This window comes from Vicugna pacos, chromosome 11 (genome assembly GCF_048564905.1).
Source record: "Vicugna pacos chromosome 11, VicPac4, whole genome shotgun sequence".
NCBI classification, from domain to species: Eukaryota; Metazoa; Chordata; class Mammalia; order Artiodactyla; family Camelidae; genus Vicugna; species Vicugna pacos.
The window spans coordinates 30,572,254-30,593,624 of record NC_132997.1 but is presented as its reverse complement, the minus strand read 5'-3'; the positions used below and the strand labels follow the sequence as shown (position 1 = coordinate 30,593,624).

The 21,371-nt window shown below is 50.8% G+C and overlaps 1 protein-coding gene across 8 annotated transcripts in view; it reads right to left on the bottom strand.

Annotated features, from left to right (window-relative positions):
- EDARADD (EDAR associated via death domain) overlaps positions 1-21,371 on the bottom strand; it is an 85,446-nt gene that overhangs the window by 17,578 nt on the left and 46,497 nt on the right. For all 8 annotated transcript variants that reach the window (XM_072971035.1, XM_072971036.1, XM_072971032.1 and 5 more), the window contains one exon: positions 3,614-3,659. In XM_072971035.1, coding sequence (XP_072827136.1) covers positions 3,614-3,659 — 46 coding nt within the window. The remainder of the gene's footprint in view (positions 1-3,613; positions 3,660-21,371) is intronic.

Here is a 21,371-nt window from a genome sequence, read left to right as displayed (position 1 = left end):
AGAAAGGACCCAGGTAAAGATTCAGCATATAATTTAACGTGAATTTTACTTCTAAAATTGTGACACAAACATATTTACTAAGTGTCACTTTATGGACCTAATTTGAAAAAAAAATGAAAATCCTGTTTTACATTCACTTCTAAGGGGAAATTAGTAGAACAGGCAAGAGCTGAATTATGCCATCAGAAAGTCATTCTTGAAAAACAGGCCACAGTGGAGAACAGGTGGGGAGGTGTCATGGTCCAAGTGATAACACCACTGCCACCACTGCCACCTGGGAGGGAGTGCCTGAGGGGGAGGGAGTGCAGGAGGGGAGGGAATGCAGGGAGGAAGGGAGTGCAGGGGGAGGGGGAGGGAATGCAGGAGGGGAGGGAGTGCAGGGGGGAGGGAGTGCAGCGGAGGAGGGAGTGCAGTGGGGGGAGGGAGTGCAGGAGGGGGAGGGAGTGCAGGGGGGAGGGAGTGCAGGAAGGGGAGGGAGTGCAGGGGGGGAGGGAGTGCCAGAGGAGCTTTCTAATTTTCCAATTTGGGAGACTTTTTTCCTTTTCTTTACTGAGCCTTCCTTATTCCTTTAATGCTCAAATGTTTTCATTTTGAGAAATTGCATGAAAACCTTGTAGAACGTCAATGTCCCTTTTAACCAGGAAAATCAACCAGCGTTGCTGTTGTTTGCATCCGGGGCCGGGTTATGAACATCTTCTTTCTGGAGCTCCGTTCCCCATCCCCCGGGGGTTTGCTTCTGTGGTCAGTGGTTCCACGAAGGGGGCTTTTTTTTTTTTAAATTTGTTTTTATTGTTTGTTTTTTGGGGGGTAATTAGGTTTATTTACGTATTTAATGGCGGTCCTGGGGGTTGGTCGTGCATGCTGAGCACGCGCCCCACCACTGAGCTGGTCCCCCCCGCCCCCCCTTTTCTAGTAGCTGATTCTGAGTTGTATCCTTACTCTGTCCTTGATTGTAGACTGTCAGCTGTCACTTCTCTCGGGTCTAATCCCTCCTTCTATCCCTGAGCGCTCCATCTTCCACATATTGCTTAGTTTTTAACCAGCTATAAACCGGGTCGCAATAACTAAGGTTTTCAAATTGCAAGAATTAAATAAAAGCCAGGCTCTGAGCTCAGGCTCACTGGGGGGCCTGACGCAGGGAAAGTAGCAAGCTTCTGGGAAAAGAGTTTCAGCGGCTCAGAGACCGACTCCGGGGGAGTGGGAGTGGGATGTGGCTTTGTTCTGGCTTAGGGCTCTGAGGGCTGGAACCCGGACCTTCACCCCCACGTAGGACACTCGAGCATTCAACGTGGGCGCTGCGCAGGCAAAGTGACCCGGAGAGAGGCAGCCTGGTGAGGCAGCTGGGGTAGGGGGGCTGGGGCTTGAGTCCCACTTAGGACACCTGCATGTGATGGAGAGCCCGCCATGTGACCCAGCACTGCCCTCACTGCATCCACCTGGTGGGGACGGTAACTGAGCCTGCAGGCTTGTCATGGACACTTTTTCTCTAGGTGCGTTTGTAAAGCGCTTAGAAAAGGGCCTGGTACGTGGTAAATGCTAACTTTGTGTTTATACGTAAAACAGTTAAGAGCAATCTTCCTTGGGTTGCTCCTCTCATTCAAAGAGGAAATACGGGTTTCTGCTTTTGCTCGTTCTTCCGAGAGCAAAGCCATGAAGTCAACGTCTCTCATTTGCTTGTTCATGGGGAAACCACCCCAACCCCAAACCCGACCAAACATCCCTCTGGGCAAAGCATCAGGTTGGACAGTGAAGATGTCAACTTCCACAGCACGACTTCTGCTCTCAGTAATACTACCTGCCATCACTGTGAAAAGCTGATTCTCCTTGAAAGCCTTCCATTTCGTTTTGACTTAGGTAAAGGTTTTTAGAAACAACCCAAAATTTGATTAGAGTTTATCTGTTAATAAATGCCTTTAGGGTTGACAGATTCCTAAACAACCGGCAATTCATTCTCATTTTAGCTAGTTTACGTTGGAGTGCAAGTGTGAGTCTTTAACAAGTTTAAATACAGATTTTTTTTTAATTAGAAAAGAAACAGGTGCTTGTCACAGAAAAGCTAAAAACTCAGATGAGCATATGGAAAAACATGTCATGTTCTCACCATCCAGGCCAGTTACAGCTTTTTAGGGACTGATCTCCTTGGCTACTTCACCATGCATTGTATTTGCCTGTATCTGCTCATTTGTTATATACACACTTGTGTACGCAGATTAAAGTTTTGATGGGTAGATTTTTCTGATACCCGCTCATGTTACAAAATTTTTAAAACACAAGATAGAGACAAGGTAATTAAAATTGCTGCTGCTGTGTGTAAAGAGGCTTCCCGGCCTCCACCTCACCCAGCTGTTTGCGTCTCAGCTGAGCTGGTGTCCCCTGCAGCATTTGTGGAGAGGGATGACTGTTAGGCAGTGGCCCCAGCCTAGTAGGGGTGGACTGTGGTCCAGGGAAAGTGGGTGCCAACAGGTAGGTGTCTGGATGGGAGCCGGGCAGCATGCCGTCCCAGGAAACCTGGTGGGAAGGCTCCACCAGAAGTTCTCCTGGCCCAGTCTCTCCCTTGATTTCTCTAAGTACAGCAGGGTAGTGGCTGAAACAGAACCAGAATCCCAATTTCTGTCTTCCACAGCCATACTTTTGCCCCATGGCCTCCTTAGAAAGCCTGGCACAGACTGGGCCTTTAATAAATAAAAATCTGCTGTATGAAAAAAAAAATCACCTAAAAATCTCACCACCCAGAGATAAAACTGCTGCTAACATGTTCCTAAGGTTAAAAAAAAAAAAAGCTGATTATTCACTGCATGTTCTGATCTTCAGCATGGTTCCCTGGGCACAGTCTGGGACTGATGATAGATGATCCTAAGGGTTTTATGAGTCCCCCATCCTTCCTTAAAAAAGAAAGAAACAGTGGGGGAGGGGACAGCTCAGTGGCAGAGCACATGCTTAGCATGCACGAGGGCCTGGGTTCAATCCCCAGTCCCCTCCATGGATAAATAAATAAATACCTGATTACCCACCTCCCCCACAAAATTTCAAAATAAAGTTAAAAAAAAAAAAGAAACCAACCTGTGATGATTCAGGTCATTCAACATGTGTTTTAGAAGATATAAAAAAAAGTTGGTGACATTTTTCTTTTTCCCTAATTATTATTTTGGTAGCTTATCTTAATGCTAACTCCGTATTTCCCCCATGAGTAATTAATGAGAAATTTAATTTCTAAAGTATCTGTCTTACAATGAAGAAAAAAAAGAAGATGGAGAAAATAGGTGGTGGAGGACGGGGTGGGAGAGAGAAACTTTAAACATTTCCTTGGTTAAACACATTAAAAGCAGAAAACAGCAGGAAAGAGCACACAGCCTAGTGTGAGCAGCGGCCCCTCTGGCTACCTAAGGGCTGTGCCCGCACAAGCAAAGCAGGGTCCACACAGAGAAAACACTCTTTGAAGGCTTTTGTGAAATCCTGTAAGATTTCTTTGCAGCTCCCCATGGCAGGTGGTTGGAAAGTTTCTTGAGTCTGTCAGACATTTTAAAAGTTAATGATAAACATCCCCTCAAATGATCTTTAATTTAGCCATGCTCGCCATCCCTGAGCCCAGATGTCTTTAGAGTCAATCATTTACCTGAAAGGGGATCTCCGGTACTGTCTGCAAAGCCATTTTCTTCTCCCTAAAAAACAAAAAGCAATCTTCATTAAAAATCATTCAGGTATGATCAGTTTTCCAATTCAGTTAAATTTCCACCAAAACCTGGGAGGGAGGGGGTGATGGATCTTAACAGCGGTATTTTAACAGGTGGTGAATGATGTGTGTGTCCCTAGAACAGAAGTTCCCGGAGGGCAGGGCCCTTGTCTACTTGCTCCTCATGCGGGGTCCTCGGTGGCCAGAATGGTGCCTGGGACACAGGAGACACTCAAATGTTCGTTAAACGAATGACTGTGCCTGTAGTTCTGTAAAAAGTGTCCACGTGCACCCAACAGTATGCGATGCTCCTGCCTTTTAAATTTCATATTCTGGACTATTTTCCTTATTTTATTCTCTTTCTGCTTTTTGTTGGGCTTGTTTGCTAGTTCAGATTACAGTTCTTTCTTGTACCTGTTATGCTTTTCAAGTACATGTTACAGAGCAGCGAAAAGAAATTGTTAAAAAACAGCACGACCGATTCTCTTGCAAGGTAATTGTTTTTCCGAAGCCCGCCCGATCGAGGCTCCTCGAGGCTCCAGGCACCTCACTCAGCAGCGCTGGTCTCTGAGCACCTCTGAGTACTCATTTGTACACTGAGGTGACTGACGGATTATTTCTGTGAAGCTCCACACTCTCGGGCTTCTGAGAGTTTCGCCCTTAGAGGTGTGCTAACTCCCTGGTATCAAACATTTTAAACAGGCTTTTCCACTTAATCTCCTAAGAAGCCGTTCTCACGCCAAGCTCATCGGTTTCCACGTCTGGGCCGTGTGTAGATTTCTAAGTAAGAGCCTAATTTTTTTTCCACGCAAGAATCCTTCCTATGTCTTAGCAGCTAGATTTCCCCAACTAAATATTGCTTTTGTTTGAGTCCCATCCCTTCCCCCACTGTCCTTATCTGAACAAAAAGCAACCTGGTCACCAGTTTGTAAGAGCTCTAGGACGTCTCTGAAAGAACAAAAAGTCCTCTCTTTGCAACTTTTTAATTTGCAAGGCGAAACCCAGGAGCTCTGCACCCTTAGGGCCGCAGCTCCCCCCATTCGGCAGACCTGCGGGGGCCTGCCTTTTCACATCCGGGGCCTGGCAGGGCCGGCAGGCTGGCTCTGCCGTCAGCACGCCGCCGGTTCTGCCCGCCGAACTGGAAACTCGCGCCGAGGAAGCAGAAACAGGCCCTTCAGGCGGTGTGGACAGACACAAACGCTGAAAGCTGATTTCGAGGTGCTAATGAGGTCCCGCTAAGATGTGAACTTTCCTTGAAGTGAGCACGGTGTGACGTGGCACATCTGACTTGATTTCTCATAATCTGGAGAAAGTTTTACCAAAACCAGTGTCTGCCCAGAACTATTCCCAGGCTGCAGTTGAGATGACTCAGTTACCTGTGCAGGTCGATGAGGACAGAGTCTAGCCCCAGTCTAGCCCCACGACCTTTGTTCTTGCTCTAACTATCACGTTATCCTACTTTCAAGGTCAGTTTTCTAAGAGTGAAGTCGGAAAAGTGGCTTTTAGGGGCTTGCGGAAACCTCATTCAGGTCCTTATTCAGCACTCTTTACTGAGTAGCTAATGTGCACAAGCTCCCGCGGGGGGACCCCACCGACAGAAATAGGAGGCCCCGAACCCCGACCTCGGGGCCTGCCCTCAGCTGCGCCGGGGAGACGGACAGTAACTAAAATACAAGGCAGAAGGTGGTACGTTCTGACGGGGAGGTGTACACAGTCAGAGGGGAGGGGCTTTCTCCAACAGAAAGACCCAGAGGGGCTTCCTTCGAATCAGAGACGTCTGAGGTGAGCCTTGGTGGGGGCTGAGGGAGTGCGGACTGGGGAGGAAAGGGCATTTAGCTAGAGGTCCACGTGAGCCCAAAAGGAAGTGGAGACGCCCGGCGCCCCTGCAGGGCCTTCTGTCTGAGCAAAGGCCACGAGGGGGCAATAGAGGGAGGAGAGGGGAAGACGGACTGAGGCCTGAACGCCTGCCCCGGGCGATGGCAGTAGCGGAGGGGCTGTGGCCAGCAGCAGGGCGTCCTCGGAGCCGACTGTGGGGTGCGGGCACACGTGGGTGAAGGGAGAGCCTGGCAGCCAGGTGACCAGGGAGTGGGGCAGGGGTGGGGGGCATGACTGACTCAACAGCAACGATGAGAGACCCCCAAAACCCGGGGAGAGGAAGGGGTCGAGCTGGAGCCACAGCAGGATGCAGCCAGCAGGGCACGAGGGAGAGGAGGTGTGACCAAGTGCACGTTCTGAAGACGTGATGGATGAGGCGACGAGATCTGGGGCTGGGGGGGCTGAAGACATGCCCTGGTCCTCGGGGAACGTGGATGGCGCCGCGGCCATGGGAGAAGAGATGGGCGGTGAGGCCACCACCCCGAGGGGTGCCAACATCTCATCTTGGTGCAAGGGAGAGGACAAGGAAGGAAAGCAGGGAAGGGAGGTCCGAGAGGATGGGAGACAAGGTCAGGGCTCTGGGGGCCACGTGAAGACGAGGACTGGTGCGGACAGGAGTGACTTCCGAAAGCAGAGCTGTAGGCTGACGCCAGCTGGTGCCTGGTGGGCTATGGGGACATACGAAGGCTCCCTTCCCCCAGCCCTTCCATCTGCTTCACCGTCTCCTGTCTTTGTGGCCTCGCCTTAGACATCACCTGCCCTGGGACGCTTCTCCAAGCTCCCAGTCTGGGTTCTGTGCCCTGGCTGTCCCCACGGCACTCTGCCCCTGCCACCCCCAGGTTGCTTGGTACCCGGGGTGCAGAGGTTTGAAGGATCTCCCTTCTGTGCTGGACTCTAGTCTGAGAGGCAGAAGGCCTTGACCGCAGAGCCCCAGAGTGGTTAACCCACGTCTGAACTAGGTAACCCCGAATCTCTGTGGGACGGGGTGGGGGGGAGAGCGGGGAGGGAGAAGACCTGAAGAGAGCACGGGCTCTGAGTCCCCTAGCCCCGGGATGGGCCGCCATTCTGTGCCCTGCCCTTCTCCTTCGCTGCCGTCTCCAGAGAGATGGTGTCCTTCCACCTTCAAGGCCCGTCCTTTACACTGGAACTAGGTCCTATGCGGATGTTTTGGACGGCACTTCCTGTGAAGGGTGGGGCTGTGTCTTATTTGTCTGTATATCACTAGCACTGAGCTCAGGTGCTGTGTTCACAAAACCTCGATTCAGTTTAACTGAACTCAGAATCACCGCAAGGTGGCCTCTCAGTGCAACAGGGGACTTGCCTCCAGGGCCAGATCAGCCCAGAGGAGTGGCCTGAGATGGGCAGGGGGGCAGTGGTCCAGCTCACAGACAAGACACAGGACACGGGGGATGCGGCAAAAGCTACGACGGTTCTGGAAACAGCTGGTGGGGATTTCCAAGAGGCGGCGGGGGCTCTGCCTGGACGTCAGGGGTGGCACACGTCCGTAGGGAACGTGGGCAGATGACGCCTGGGGACACCCAGGGCCGGTGCCCATACTCCTCAGGAGGGAGCCTGGTGGTGGGAACCCAACTAAATGCAGCTCTGGGGACAAGAATTCAGGGGGCTGGGAGCTGGGACCAGGGCACAGAGGCCCAGCCCTGTGGTGTCCCTAGGACACTGGATCCGGGCCCGAGGCAATGCATGGGCGTGGGCACTCGCTGCTCCATTAAAGCTGATCCAGGAACACAGAGGACAGAGTCGTGGGTCAGAGCAGCAGTGGCCTGAGCTGTGAGCAACCCAGGGTGGCAGGGGAAATGAAACAGGGGCTTAAGCTGACCCCCCCCATCCTTCCCTTCACATGTCTGTGTCTTCCCCTCCAGGGGATTCTACCCCAGGGCCTTGAAGCACATTCGAGTCTCCCCTTTCCTAAGACAACTTCCAAAACCAGCTCCCTCCTTCCTTCCAGACTGCAGGTGGCTGACTCCCACTGAGTGCATGCTGTGTTCCAGGCAGATGATGCTTTACCGGGTGAGCTCATTTCCTCCCCCAGATGCCTGAGAACCACCGCGTGCAAACGATGAAACACCTCAGATTTCTGGTCAGGGAACCTGTTTTAATTCTGAGTGAAGTTCAAGTGTAATGTGTTGGTCTTGCGGAAGAGAGGAGTTTCTGGGTACTGCTGGGTCTGGATGCCCAAAGGGAAAGGTCTAGATAAGAAAAAAGATGAGACCAACCTACATATCCATCAGCAGATGGGTGGATTAACAAAGTGTGGAACACTATTCAGCCTTCACAAGAAAGGAAACCGTGACACAGGCCGCAACAGGGAGGAACCTTTAGGACCTTATGCCAAGTGGAAGAAGCCAGACCCAGGAGGACAAACACTGTATGATTCCATTCACATGAGTTACTTAGAGGAGTCAGATTCAAAGAGACAGAAAGTAAAACAATGCTTCCAGGGGTGGGCTGAGGGAGAATGGGGAGTTAGTGTTTCACGGGTATAGAGTTTCAGTTTGGGAAGATGAAAAGTTCTGGAGGTGGACGGTGGGGATGGTTTGCATAACAATATGAATGTCCTTAATGCCTCCGAACCAGATACTTAAAAATCATCACGATGGGAAATATTATATGTGTATTTTACCACACAAATTTTTTTAAATTTCCTTAGGAAATCTGAAGGCACCGCAAAGCTGAACACCACAGTTTTATATATTCAAGTAGGCTGAAGAAAACCCCCATTTTGTAAAACTTTCCTGTTGTGAATATGGGGAAATTACCTTCTGTTTGGGCAAATGTGTTAACTGGTGCCAAGAATTCTTCGAGGAGAAAGAAAGTTGGCTAGGTGACACTGATGTTGCACTCTGGTTAGTTTATACACTGGGAGTCAGGTCCCATTTCTGCTCAGGCAGCTGACAGAACCAGGTGCTGAACAAAGGTCACCTCTGGAGAGTTACTCGTGCTGATTTCACCTCAGGCTCCCAGCAGCAGCAACCCTGGGGCCAAGAGGACACCCGGGGCTAGCTCTCAGCTCCGAGATGGGCATGTGCCCCACGTGCGGTCCACACAGAGGGAGGGGCTGATGGACCAGAGATGCCGACAGATTGATGGGGAGGGTACCGGCCAGCACCTAGGGGCTAGGTGCTAGTGTTCTGAAACACGCCCTTCTGGATGGTCCAGTCCACATGTACATGTCTATGCTTGGCTAACTTTATAATTTTGCCAACTCAGCAGGGATAACTGAGTGGGAAAGCACTCAGCAGGTTGATCAGCCCGGATTACGGCCTAAGCCTGGCTGGAAACCAGCACGAGACCAAGGTCACCACGGCCAACATGGCGGCAGCGACCCACACCAAAGGCAAGGAGCCCAGGAAGAAACGCCACCCCTGCAAAGGACGCACACACTTGAGGTGCCAGTTCAGTCGGATGACTTAACCAGCTTCTTTGGGAGAACGGCCAGTGCTGCTGTCACTGCTTTACGAAAAATATTTCCGTAAATGGCTTTAAAAATGTGCTTTTAAATGCCTGAGTGTGCAGAGGCAGCAGGGCTTCTACAGCACAGATTTAGCCTGTTCAGAATTTCCTCCCATCAAATGGCCAGGGAAACTCGGGCCCCTTTCAGTGCTATGAATTCCCAGGACAGACGCGGCACCTGCGTAAGTCTTCTGAATACGTTTACTGATTACCCACTTTTTAAAAAAAATTTCTGATTATCTACTTCTGAACCTCAGGATTAGACCATGGTCTCCTGTTGGGTTTTTCTAGAGCAATTTATGCTCAGCTCTTCTCCTGCAAATTAGTTGCTACTGTAGCAACTATTTACATTTATTTTTACTTTTTATTGAAGGATAACGTATGTATATAAATGGACGTATCTATTTGAAAATACACAGGCATAGCTTGGGGACGTTACGGATTCATGTCCACAATAAATCGAACATCACTGTGAAGCAAGTCGCATGAATTTTGTGGTTTCCCAGTGCATATAAAAGTTACGTTTACACTATCCTGTAGTCTATTACGTGTGCAACTGCACTCTCTCTAAAAAGCAATCTACATATCTTAACTTTTACTTTATTGCTAAAAAAAGCTAACCATCATCTGAGCCTTCAGTGAGTCATAATCTTTTTGCAGTAGTAACACCAAAGATCACTGCTCAAGATCACCATAACGCATAAAATAATAATGAAAAGATCTGAAATATCGTGAGAATTACAAAACATGACACAGAGACACAAAGTGAGCAATGCTACTGGAAAAACAGTGTCGACAGATTTATGGACACAGGGTAGCTCCAACCTTCAATTTGTAAAAGACGCGATATCTGCAAAGCACAGTAAAGCAAAGAGCAATCAAATAAGGTCTGCCTGTTACTCCAGAAACTGGCTTTCAGAAATGTGTTTCCTTCAGGATACATTCATCCAGCACCTACTCAGTGTCGGAGATGACGGGGACAGATCCCTGACGCGGCAAGGTCACGATCCAGGAACGAAACAGACATGCACAGAAGTATCGATGCCACAAGGGATAACGTGTTGAAAGGCGGAGACAGAGTGCCACGGGGCTCAGAGTGGGCAAGGGCTCACGGGAGACCTCGGGGACGGGGGCAGGTTCAGAGGATGAAAGGACCAAGCACGGCAGCGCGGAAATCTGAAACGAGTGCTGTGGTGCTTTGTGAGGATGACAGCAAACCCGTGGGTTTGTGTACATTTAATTCTTCTCCTCAACGCGTTTTCTATCCGATTACAAGGAAGATCTGCTACTTCTGGAGTTGAAGTGAAGGTCAAAGACGGCATGGCTGTTTCTGCGACTTGGAGGCAGGGAGCGCTGGTGGGGGTGGGGTGACCTCGGCTAGGGTTTCAGAGATGAAACAGGGAGGGGATTTTCCTTTGCGGATGAAGCATAGCTGACTATTGTCCAGAAATACCACAAAGCGTCTTACGGGAGATTACGGTCTGCGTGAGCAGACACAAGCAGACCACGAGCATACGGACGTTTCTGAGAGCCAGGGAGGTTTTCCAGACCTTTCACTCACAGACCCTGGGCTGTCGGGTACCAGTAAGGCTGCGGCACAGACTGATCAAAGGCTTCGCAATGAGGCAGTGCATTCATGAACCCCCCACGTCAGCCTTTGATTTTCCTGCGAGAGCTGAAGAAAGACCACGTGGCTTCGAGGGCCGGAAGTCTACTGAGCCTGAGCACCACCTAAATGTCTGGATGATTTATTCCATCACTTTTCTTTTAATTAAAAAAATACACACAAAAATGACAAGTTTTCAAAATAACGCTTTTTTTTTTTTAAAGCAACAAGGGATGTGAAAATCTTTTTCTGCCAATCTCTCATGCCAGCTCCCTCCCCAGAGGTCACTGGTGATGACCTCAGCACATCCCTCATTTCTTAGCCAGAGCCACACTCGCAACCTACACAGACATGCTGTTTAGCCAAAAACCATTTCACCTGACTTACTGGTTTAATGCTATGTTATGGATATCTGCTAAGGTCAATGGTCTCTCCTCTTTCTAGTGGCCGAATACCATCACACCGAGTCAAGGTGCCAAGGTTCACTCACCCGCTCCGTACCCATGTGCGTGTGAGTCACTGGTGACTCCCGATTCCAAACGCACTCTGCTACGCCACCTGTGGTGTCAAGTCCTTCAAGCGGGGTGGCCGGATCAACGAGTCATAGATGGTGCCAAATAATTCTCTGAAAAGGTGCATCGATTTGCACTCCTGACCATGCACGAGGGTGGCTGCTCCCTGAAACCTGCATCAGCCGGACGTTTAAGGGGAATTCGAACCCATTGGTGGAAGCCAAAGGCGTTACAGTGCACAGAACACTGGACGAGAATGAGACTAGAAGCCGCCAAGTCGATCAGAGCAGGTAAAGGAAAGGACTGTACACTTTAATGATCGGTAAACAAGCTTCTCTCCATGCTGTTCTCAGGGAAATGACTGCCAAGTGCCAGGAAGCAGGCGGTTTTTGCCCTGTGACTTGTGCATGCCCCACCACAAATATTACATTCTGACTTGGTCCCAAAGGAGAAATTAGTCAAAGACAGACGTTAATGGACTATATCAAATTAGACTACTATGATTTCCATTTTAAAATTTCATTTCCGGGAAGTTCATCATGGAAAACAGTGTTCGAGGCCCTGAGAGGATGACTGTGGTTGGGTGGCATGAATTGGTAGTGGGAACACGGTTCACCTTGAATTTATTTTCTCCAGCAACCCCAAAGCAGAGCAAGCCGATGGCCCTGGTTCACCCAGACCTGGGGCTGCGCCATGCAGGCTCCACCCACAATCAGCAAGAGCATCACGGATGTGCCTGATGAGTGGAGGCTGTCAGCAGCTAAGCCTACGGGCAGAGGGAGTGAGTGGGGGGAAAAGAGGGGAGACCAGGTGGGGTCAGGGACGTGGGGGGTTCATCCTACGGATAAAGCACCACGAGATGTGATGCTTCCCACGGACGACAGAGCTCGGCAAGGAGGCGGGCAGGTCACTGGAAAATCACGGTCCAGGATAAATATGTGCAGCCTAGACACGGTGAGGCGACACAGCTTGAGGAAGTTAAGTACCAAATGGGACACAGAATCAGATCATTCTGTTTTAGGCAAAACTGTCCAGGGTATCAAGACAGAAAGAAAAGATCCATGGCTTCTTTTAAGGGTTTTTTTGGTGTGTGTGGTGTTTTTTATTTGGGGGGGGAGGTAATTATATTTATTTATTTATTTATTTATCTATTTTTAAATTGAGGTGCTGGGGTTTGAGCCCAGGACCTTGTGCATGCTAAGCACATGCTCTACCACTGAGATACACCCTACCCCCTAACTTTTTGCTAACTTTTTTGGGGCGTAATTAGGTTTATTTATTTAATGGAGGCACCGGAGATTGAACCCAGGGCCGTGTGCATGCTAGGCACAGGCTTCACCCCTGAGCTGTGCCCTTCCCCCAGCCCCGTGGCTCTTAAAGACCCTCATCAAGCTCACCTGGTATCACCCACGTGTTGCCCCCTTTCCAACGGTCAGTGCGTCTGTTCTAGCGCTGCACCCTCCATCCCACGTCAGAGGAGAGAGAGTCAACCCCGCAGACGGGTGGGAAGGCAGATAAATGAAGAGCACAGGGAACAGGGAGAGTGGGGGGTGCCAGGCAAGGGAGATTGGATGCTTAAGTTCACAGAATCGAACAGGTGATTTCCATTCTAGCAGAACCAACCCCTCGAAGTTCCTTCTCCCTCCTCTAAATGCCCAGACAGCTCTGTCTCGAGAACCAACCCTCCGGTGGCCTGTTTCAAGAAAGCGCAGTCTGTTTGGCTGGGAGATAGAGATTTCAAGGCGAAAGGGAGTCCCTCTCACCAGAATTAAAAATGCCAAGTGTAAGCTCTGGGGGAAGTTCTCTAGTTTTACCTGGTTCCTCATCTCTAAACTTCACATCAGGGGTGAAGTGAGGAACCAAGTATTTCCAAAAAGTAGAACGATCTGATGTTCCCTTAGGGAACAAACTAAAGGGCTCACCAATCTATCAGACTGATCTTGTTGGAGCTTGAAAGGACTGCAGCGTATCCAGAAGAGCAGGCAGGGGCCTGCTGGGCTGAGTCACAGCAGATGCCATCTCCAGCAAGTGCTGGTTGGTCCATCCCCTGTTAGAATGCACGTAATTGCTTCAGCTTTGCAGGCAGTCGGTGGGCCGGTAGCTCCACCAAGGCGACGAGGCTGATGGATGGGGTGCTGCCAACTACCTCTTAGCCTAATTTAAAGAAAAGAGCACCTCCTTCTTTTCCAATTTTGTTCCAGTAGCTTTTACCCTCGTGCTAGTCTGCCAGAGTGGCAGCATTCAGAACTGTGGAAAAGCCTAAAGTCTCCCTAGATTTCGGCAAGGCAAGAGGCCCACCGGCAACTGGTAACACCGACTGCTACCAACTCAGAAATACTAGGCATGGGGGGTGGGTATGGGGGAAGTGACACAGGCCAAGGTCCCAGGTCCCAACTCAGCCACTCAGTAGCTGTCTCTGGTTCCCGCTGTGAAACAAGGGGGCCGAACGTGACTCCCATCACCCCCTTCAGCTCTGAAGATGCCAGGTTGTCAATATGGGTGTCCGGGCTCAAAACCCACTTCTGAATTGTCAGGATTAGCCATGCCAAGCCTCCCCCCTGGATTAGTAGCAGTAGGTGGCACCAGGCTTAGGAGATAAGGCACAAGACAGATAGGACCAGAGAGGGACCGAGGGCACAGGGGAGAGTCCCCCTAAGGTACAAAATATGTGTCCTTGGAAATAAAAGACTGTTTCTTTGGTGAATAAACAAAATACAAAACTAATCACCACCTCTTGGGCGGCTGCTTTAGCATCAGTTACTCACGAGGACAGGTTTCTGGCTCACGGTGTCTTGGCCTCACATGACACTTTGTGTGATGCTCCCACCGGACCAGCATGCCTGCAGTTCTGTGGTTTACATATGCCTCTGCCCCACCTTTCCTCTGGGTAACATAAGGTGGAACTTTATTTTTGAAAGACTTATTTCATTTCAAAGAAATCAATTAGCTGTTGGTAGGCTTTCAATAGATAAAACATCATACTCTTTTTTTAAAAATTTGGTGGCATTTGTCACCAGGAATTGCATTTGAGCCCTTATATCTTACTTAGGGGAAAAACAGACCGGCCGCGTGTCCTGTGAGGACCAGCCTGTACACAGAGATGCAAGTGTAGTCTAAGGAAACATACAGCTTTACGTGGTGGGACTGACACCCGGCCGTTCACACAGCAGTGCTTACAACAGAAAAACAGTTGACACGACCTCAAATCCCACAGTCAGGAAACTCAAGTACCTCTGTGGCATGGAATATAACCTAGCAGGGTAGGAAATGGGATGTCTTCCCACTGTCCTAAGAGTCTTGGTTGGGCTCCCAAGCTGAGGACAGGGGTACGCACGTATTCCACGCAGAGGTGCCAAGTAAACCCCCAGGACCAGCTGAGGGCCAAGGACGGCGGTACGAGCCCCACCCTCAGCTTAAAGAAGAGGAAGAGGTTTCTTTGAAGGCCTTAGTGGAAGAGGTGAGGGCTGTGGCTGCTCTCCTTCCTCTGCCCACAAGGAGGAAGGGGCAGGTCTCCACCTCACCCCCACAGCCAAGTGAGGGGGGCTTCAAGATCACTGGTCGGGGGTGTTAGCCAGGAGGGGGAGATGGCCTCTCACTCCTCAGCTGGATGCCCATTGATCTGCAGATCCTCACCATCCCAACCCTCCTGCCACTGGCAGACCCCACTTGTGTGCATGAGGAAGCTAGAAGCCAGCTGGAGCTGTCCCTGATGGTGGGACAGTGAGTCTGAGTGGACCAGAGCCCTCGCCAACTTGAAAGGACGCTGTCCAAGGTAAGAGGTGCACAATGGACCACTGGGGGAGAAGGGGCTGGGATCAGCTGTTGGGGCCAGATGGGGACACTCACCTGGGAGCACTCTGCCCAGAGCAGGAAACTGCAGTGTTGAATTCCCACTTGCTGGGGGACAGGGAGGAGAACCAAGTTCACCTGCCCCTCTTTGGGGCTCAACATTTCAGATCACGTCTGAGTTGGAGGTGAAGAGAAAGGTTGTGAGCTGGCTGAGAGATATGGGCACTGTATGGAGTTCATTTCATTTAAATATAATACTAACCAGACACTTACTGAGCACCTACTGTGTGCTAGGAGACTTGTATTACTATACCCATTTTATGGAGGCAGAAAGTGACAGAGTGGTTAGGTAACTCGTTCAAAGTGATATAGCTAAGTGCCAGAGTTTGGGACCTGCCAAAGACCACGTGAGGGAGGAAGCAGATACAGCACGGATTCTGGAGTCAGACTGTCTTTGTGGTTCAAGTCTTGGCTCTACTATTCAAACATCTGTGGGATCTTAAACAAATGACTTAACTTCTCTGTGCCTCAGTGTGCATCTGTAAAATGGGCATAATAATAGCATATCCCACATAGGATCATTTTGAAAATTAAAGGAGTTCATACAGGTAAGTACTTAGAACAACACTTGGCCTTAAAATGTTAACTGTAATTACTTTTCTTTTGATTACATCAAACTAACTCCTTATACAAAGTGCTTATGATGCTGTCTATACTGTGTGCTTATAGAAAAAAGTTACACTGTTGCAAAGGGAAAAAGAGGAAACAATACTTCCCTCATCTTCTTTTAATAAGCACAAGACTTTTATTATGGAAAAGTAATCATTTAACAGAATTTTTTATTCCTAGCTCACAGTTACACTGAACAGCTTTTAAATAAATGAACTGTGCTTATCGCAACTAAGGCGGTGTGATCTGGCCAAGGATGGGCAAACTCAGCTGTACCCCAGATGGGGAGCAGAGCCCAGGAGAGGGCATGGGAGAAGCTATGTGTGACCCACACGGACAGAGGGAAAGACCATCGAAGCACAGCCCGTCACAAGACTCGAGGCTAGTCGGGAAAGCTCTGGCGTTCTGCTCAGAGGAGAATGTGAACAATCGGGGTGCATGTCTTGTGCCTCCGATTAACTGCCAGCACACACTCAGCACTCCGGATGCTGGGGGTCAGGGATCCACCCATCCACCCCACTTCTTAAATGCCTGCTGAGCACTAGACTCCAAGACAAAGGCTGCCGTGCAATCAGCACAGAATCGTCACATGCTGCTACGGGCTGAATTGTGTCCCCTCCAGAACACCTATGTTGGAGTCCAAACCTCAGTACGACTGGGAAATCCAGTCCCAATCCTCATTGGGAAACGTGGATACAGACACCCACCCAGGGCCCAGGGAGGATGATGTGTGAGGGTGAAGGGGTTCCTCCCTCTGGAAGCCACAGAGGGGCCGAGGGGGGTGTGAGAAAGCGGGGTGATGCATCTACGAGCCAAGCAAGGCCGAAGACGGCTGGCCAGCGGCCAGAAGCTCAGCAGAGGCCTGGGATGGGTTCTGCCTCACAGCCTCAGGTTGTTTTGGTATTTTTTTTTTTTTTTGGTGGTTGGGAGGTAATTAGGTTTATTTACTTATTTTTAATAGAGGTACTGGGGACTGAACCCAGGACCCTGTGCGTGCTAAGCACGTGCTCTACCGCTGAGCCGTACCCTCCCCCCACTGGGCTCTCGGAAGGAGCCACCGCTGAGAACACTTTGACCACGGACTTCTGTCCCCCAGTTTGCGAGACCATAAATCTCGCTGAAGCCACTCAGTCTGTGGTTCTCTGTTGTGGCAGCCCGAGAAGAGCAACCCGCGCGTGACACGTTCATCGCCTCTGAAAAGGAAGAACTGTCTTTTTGGACGTCTGTATTCTCATCTGCAAAGTGAGAAACGGACCAAGTGACACCGCCTCTTCCCCGTCTAAGGTCGTGAGCGTCAGCATAATCTCTGCATCAGAAACACGTGAGCGGGTGAAGAACAGATCTAAAGCAGCCTAAACTCTGACTCAAATTCATCACATCCGCACTTCCAATGTGTGCTCCTTGGGTTACTGGGCCTAAGGGTTGGAGGACAGGCTTCAGGGGTCAAAGGCCCCCCCGCCTCACGCTCTTCACCAGCAGCGGGCTGCCCTCTTCTGCCTGCTGGGACCACGGACAACAGTGCAGGGACCACCTGGAGGGTAGGGCCCACCCAGGCTGCCCCCACGCCACCTCAGCTGGCCGGCCACACATGGCGGCAGGCAGGAGCAGCCCGCACCTGTGCCACACGAAGAGCTGGTGCTGATGCTGACACGCCTGGACTCCTCCACCCTGGGGACGCATGGTCGGCCCCAGCCCTCTTCACCCTGGCTGCACAACAAAGTTCTGGGACACTTAAGGAACATCCATGCTTGGAGCCTACCCCAGACCACTTCAGCTAGACTCTCCAGGGAATGGGACCCAGGCATGCATTTTATAAAAATCCTGCAAGTAATTCTAACATGCAGCTGGGGTCCAGAACAATTGGTCTGAGCAGATCATAGGTGCGCACTAATAACTCTGTAAGAAAACATAAATCTGTTTTCTGTGGGACACTAAGCGGTGTGTCCTTCTAAGCTTTAAAAGTCTGCCTTTCAGGGTTCTCATTACTGCGCATTGTGCCAGATCACAGAGCGGCCACTCGGCGGTGCAAGACCCCGGTCCCTTTCCAGGGCCCATGTTTGAAGCCCCTTCTATGTACAAAGTGATGTCCCAGGCTCGTGGATCAGCCAGAAGTGGCCAAGAAGGGTAGGGTGGCGAGAGGATACGGAGCATGCAGGACAAGAGGGTCACTTGTGGCCAATCTCACAGTAACTCGAACTGCAGATTCACGTTAACGTAAACTAAAATTATTCCTACTTCGACCTTGCTGTGCGGTAGGTGAACTTAACCCACGGCCGGACACTTTCAGCCCCGCCCCCTACTCAATGCTGTCATTTGCAGGGAGGGAGTAGGGTGGGTCGGAGTCACCGAGGAGTTCTTTGGAAACTACTCCCGCGTTTGGGGCTTGGGGAGGCTGGGCTCTCCCTCCTGCAGTTCTGGAAGCTCAGAGCTCCCTCCTCCCATTCTGCTTCCTTCCCCACCCGCCTGCCTCTCTTCTCAGCTAGGGCTGACGCCTCTCCATCCTCCTTCCCTCGAATAACAGGGCCAACCCCTGCCCTGCAGGAAGGAGTCCTGGGACCTGGGGGCCCAGCTGCCCGTGTGCACGATGGCCGCTCAGCCCCCCTGCGGCTTCTGGAGGGAGGAACCCGCCAGCGAGTCCTCTGCAAACCAGGCTGCCGCAAGCACCGTGGCCCCTGAGGCGGTGGGCCTGGCCTCGCACAAGCGCCGATTCCTGGGCACTCGCGCCTGCAGCCCTTCCTGCTGCTTTCTTCAACACCCTTTGCTCTGGTCACCTGAACACAGATTCCTTATTACAAATGGGAACCCCCTGCCCCTCTGGGGTCGGCCTCCCCTGCGTCATCTTTCTCTGCCGCCCCATCACCAGCAGAAATGCTGTACAGGTTTGTCCGTGGTTAGTGTCATTTATTCGTTACACACTCATACCACTTTTATGATGTGCCTGGTGACATCTTAAGAGTGTAAAAAAGATGAACTCACTTTTTTCCCCTCCACTGCCCAGCTAAGCTGTTTTCCTGCTGTGTGACAGTGGCCCTGCCATGCACCTGGTCACCAGCGGGGACTCTCTGAAGCAGATCTCTAACCCTTCCCTCCTCTTCAGTCCCAAGTCTTGTCAGACCCTGAATCCTTTACATCTGTCCCCCAAATGTGTCCTTACTAGTTGGTTCTTGTTTTTTCTCCTTCTGTTTTCAAGCACTGTTAGGGATTGAATGGTGTCAGTCAAAAGACAGACCCTGGAGTCCTAACCGCCACCGCCCCGACCTCAGAGAGTGACTGTATTTGGAGACAGGCTCTTTGCACATTACATGCGGGCCCTTGGGTGGGCCCTAAACCAGCGTGACGGGTGTCCTTACAGAAAGGGAACTGTGGACCCAGAGACAGGCACGCACGGAGGGAACACGATGTGTTGACAAGGGGCGGGGCGGTGGGGGGAGACGGCGGTCTACGAGCCAAGGAGGGAGGCCTGGAGCAGACCCCACCCTCCCGGCCTCAGGGGGAGCCCACCCTGATCTCAGGCTTGTGGACTGTGTGGAGGTCCTCACAGCAGCCCGAGGTGGGGGGGGGCGCAGTTCTCTGTACTGCACTACCCTTCTCCAGCTCCTCTCCCACGAGCGGCACCCGGGCCCTGCGAGGACCCTGCAGGGTGACTGTGGGAGCAGCTGGGGGACTCTGGGCCTCAGTCTTTCTTCCCACCCATCCGCTGGACAGGCCACCACCAGGATAACCCACCTATCTACAACTCCGTTTTTATCCTGTCACTTCACAGGAAATGGGAACTTTCGGGAACTTCCCCGGGCCCGAGGGGACCAAGCCTGGACTTCCATCCTGCCCTAGAGACCCCCCTCCAGGGAAGCCCCTCCCACGGCAGAGAAGGCTTGGGGGAGAGAGGGGCTAACAGGTCTCTGGGTGGGAGAAACAAGTCTTTGTCCTGAGAAGCTTCCTTACCTGCTGAATGAACTCCATCAGTGACTCCTCCCTCTTCTTTCCCTCTCAGGTTTATGAGGATCTAAGGCAGAGGTTCTTAGCTTAAACACCCAACTCAGCGTTCCTTGCTGGAGACTGTGAAACACCCAGTCTGACTGTAAGCTCTAAGTGTTCCTCAGCTTCCCCAGCACCTACGGGAGAAGTGGTAATACACCCCTGGCTCAGGCACTTGATAGACGGATGGATGACGGGGTGGCTGCTCATCTGTCCTCCCATAATGTGTTTCCAGTTTACGAAACACTGTCACACCACCGCCCAGTCGTACCTTCCCTGCTACCCTGACGAATGTGGCAGAACCACAGAGACCTTCTCATCACCCACTACCTCCGTAAGCCTTCGGCAATTACATTTTTGTCCCTAGGATGGATTTCCCTCCTGAAAGGCCCCGGTAACAACTGCCAGGACAGATCTAATGGTGTCTTTGCAGACCGCACCCCGGGCCAGGTGACGACGCTGGCAGCCCCATCCTTGGCACCTGAAGCAATGCCCAACGCTTGCCTCTTTCTCTCTTTATTCCACACATATTTGCTGAGACTTACTGTGCACTAAGCATTGAGGACACACTTATGAGCAAGGAGACACAGCGGCCCCTGCCCTCGCGGGCCAAGGTCCAGTCGCTGGAAGAGACAGCGATCGATCGTCAGCACACATTCAGCGACAAACTGGGTCGGTGCCTGACAGGAATGCCTCGACCACACACAGCCTTTTCTCCGGCGTCTCCGCGTCTGCCTTGAGCGCCTCCTCTGGCCTCCAGACGGAAGTGCTCCTCAAGGCTCCATCCCCAGTCCTCCTCTTTGCTCTCTGACAAGGACTCTCTCATCCTCCCCTCCAGCTCCAGCTGTAACCTGAGGCATGAACCCTAAACCAAACCCCAGTGGGCAATTCCTGTCACACATCTCACAGACCCCGAACCCTACAACCCACGAACAAAGCTCAATCCTCACGACTCGCAAACCTTCCCTTCTTCCTGAATTCTCTCCTGATACTGTTAGTAGCAACCACCTCCCAGGCACAGGCTCAAATCCTAGTCTCATCTCTCTCCAGTCCCGCAGGGTCCCAGATACAGTCATGGGAGCATCACTTAAAACCGCCAATACCTCCTGTCGACGTCTCTGGCGTTCAAGGCTCGGGGGCCCGGGCTCCAACGTGTCTTCCAGCCTCACCACATACATCTCCCAGTGCTTCAGCTCCAGGCACAGTATCTGTCACTCGCTCTCCTTGGAGCCTTGACTTACAGCATTCCTTCTGCTGGGGGTGACCTCACCCCACACACACCCTAGTGTCTGTTTCTATCATCAATAAATACCAGGGATGACAGTATCATGTAGCCATTCAGACTGATGGTGAGACCGTGCAGAGAACTGGATGAAATGTTTATGAGATAATATTATATAACAAAAGCGAGATATAAAATTATCTGCAAACAGGTTTTATAATCATTCATATCAAAATGCACAACTGAATACATCAAAGTGACAAAAATAGTTGTATTAGAGTGACGAAATTTTCAACGAGTATTTTCATCTTTCTAGATTCTAAATACGTGTTTTTAAACATACACGTACTTCACAATACTTTTAGATTTACAGAAAACTTGCGACAATAGCATAGAGCACTCCTGTATACCCTGCACCAGCTTCCCTCATCACTAACATCGTACATCAGAGTCATACTAACCATGCCACATCATTCCAACATTTTAATGTCGCTTTTAAAACTTAAAAAAAAACTGTAGTTTGGTAAAACCAAGTAAACAGATAAACAGCGGAAAATGTCACTTCCCTCATAACCTCTAACT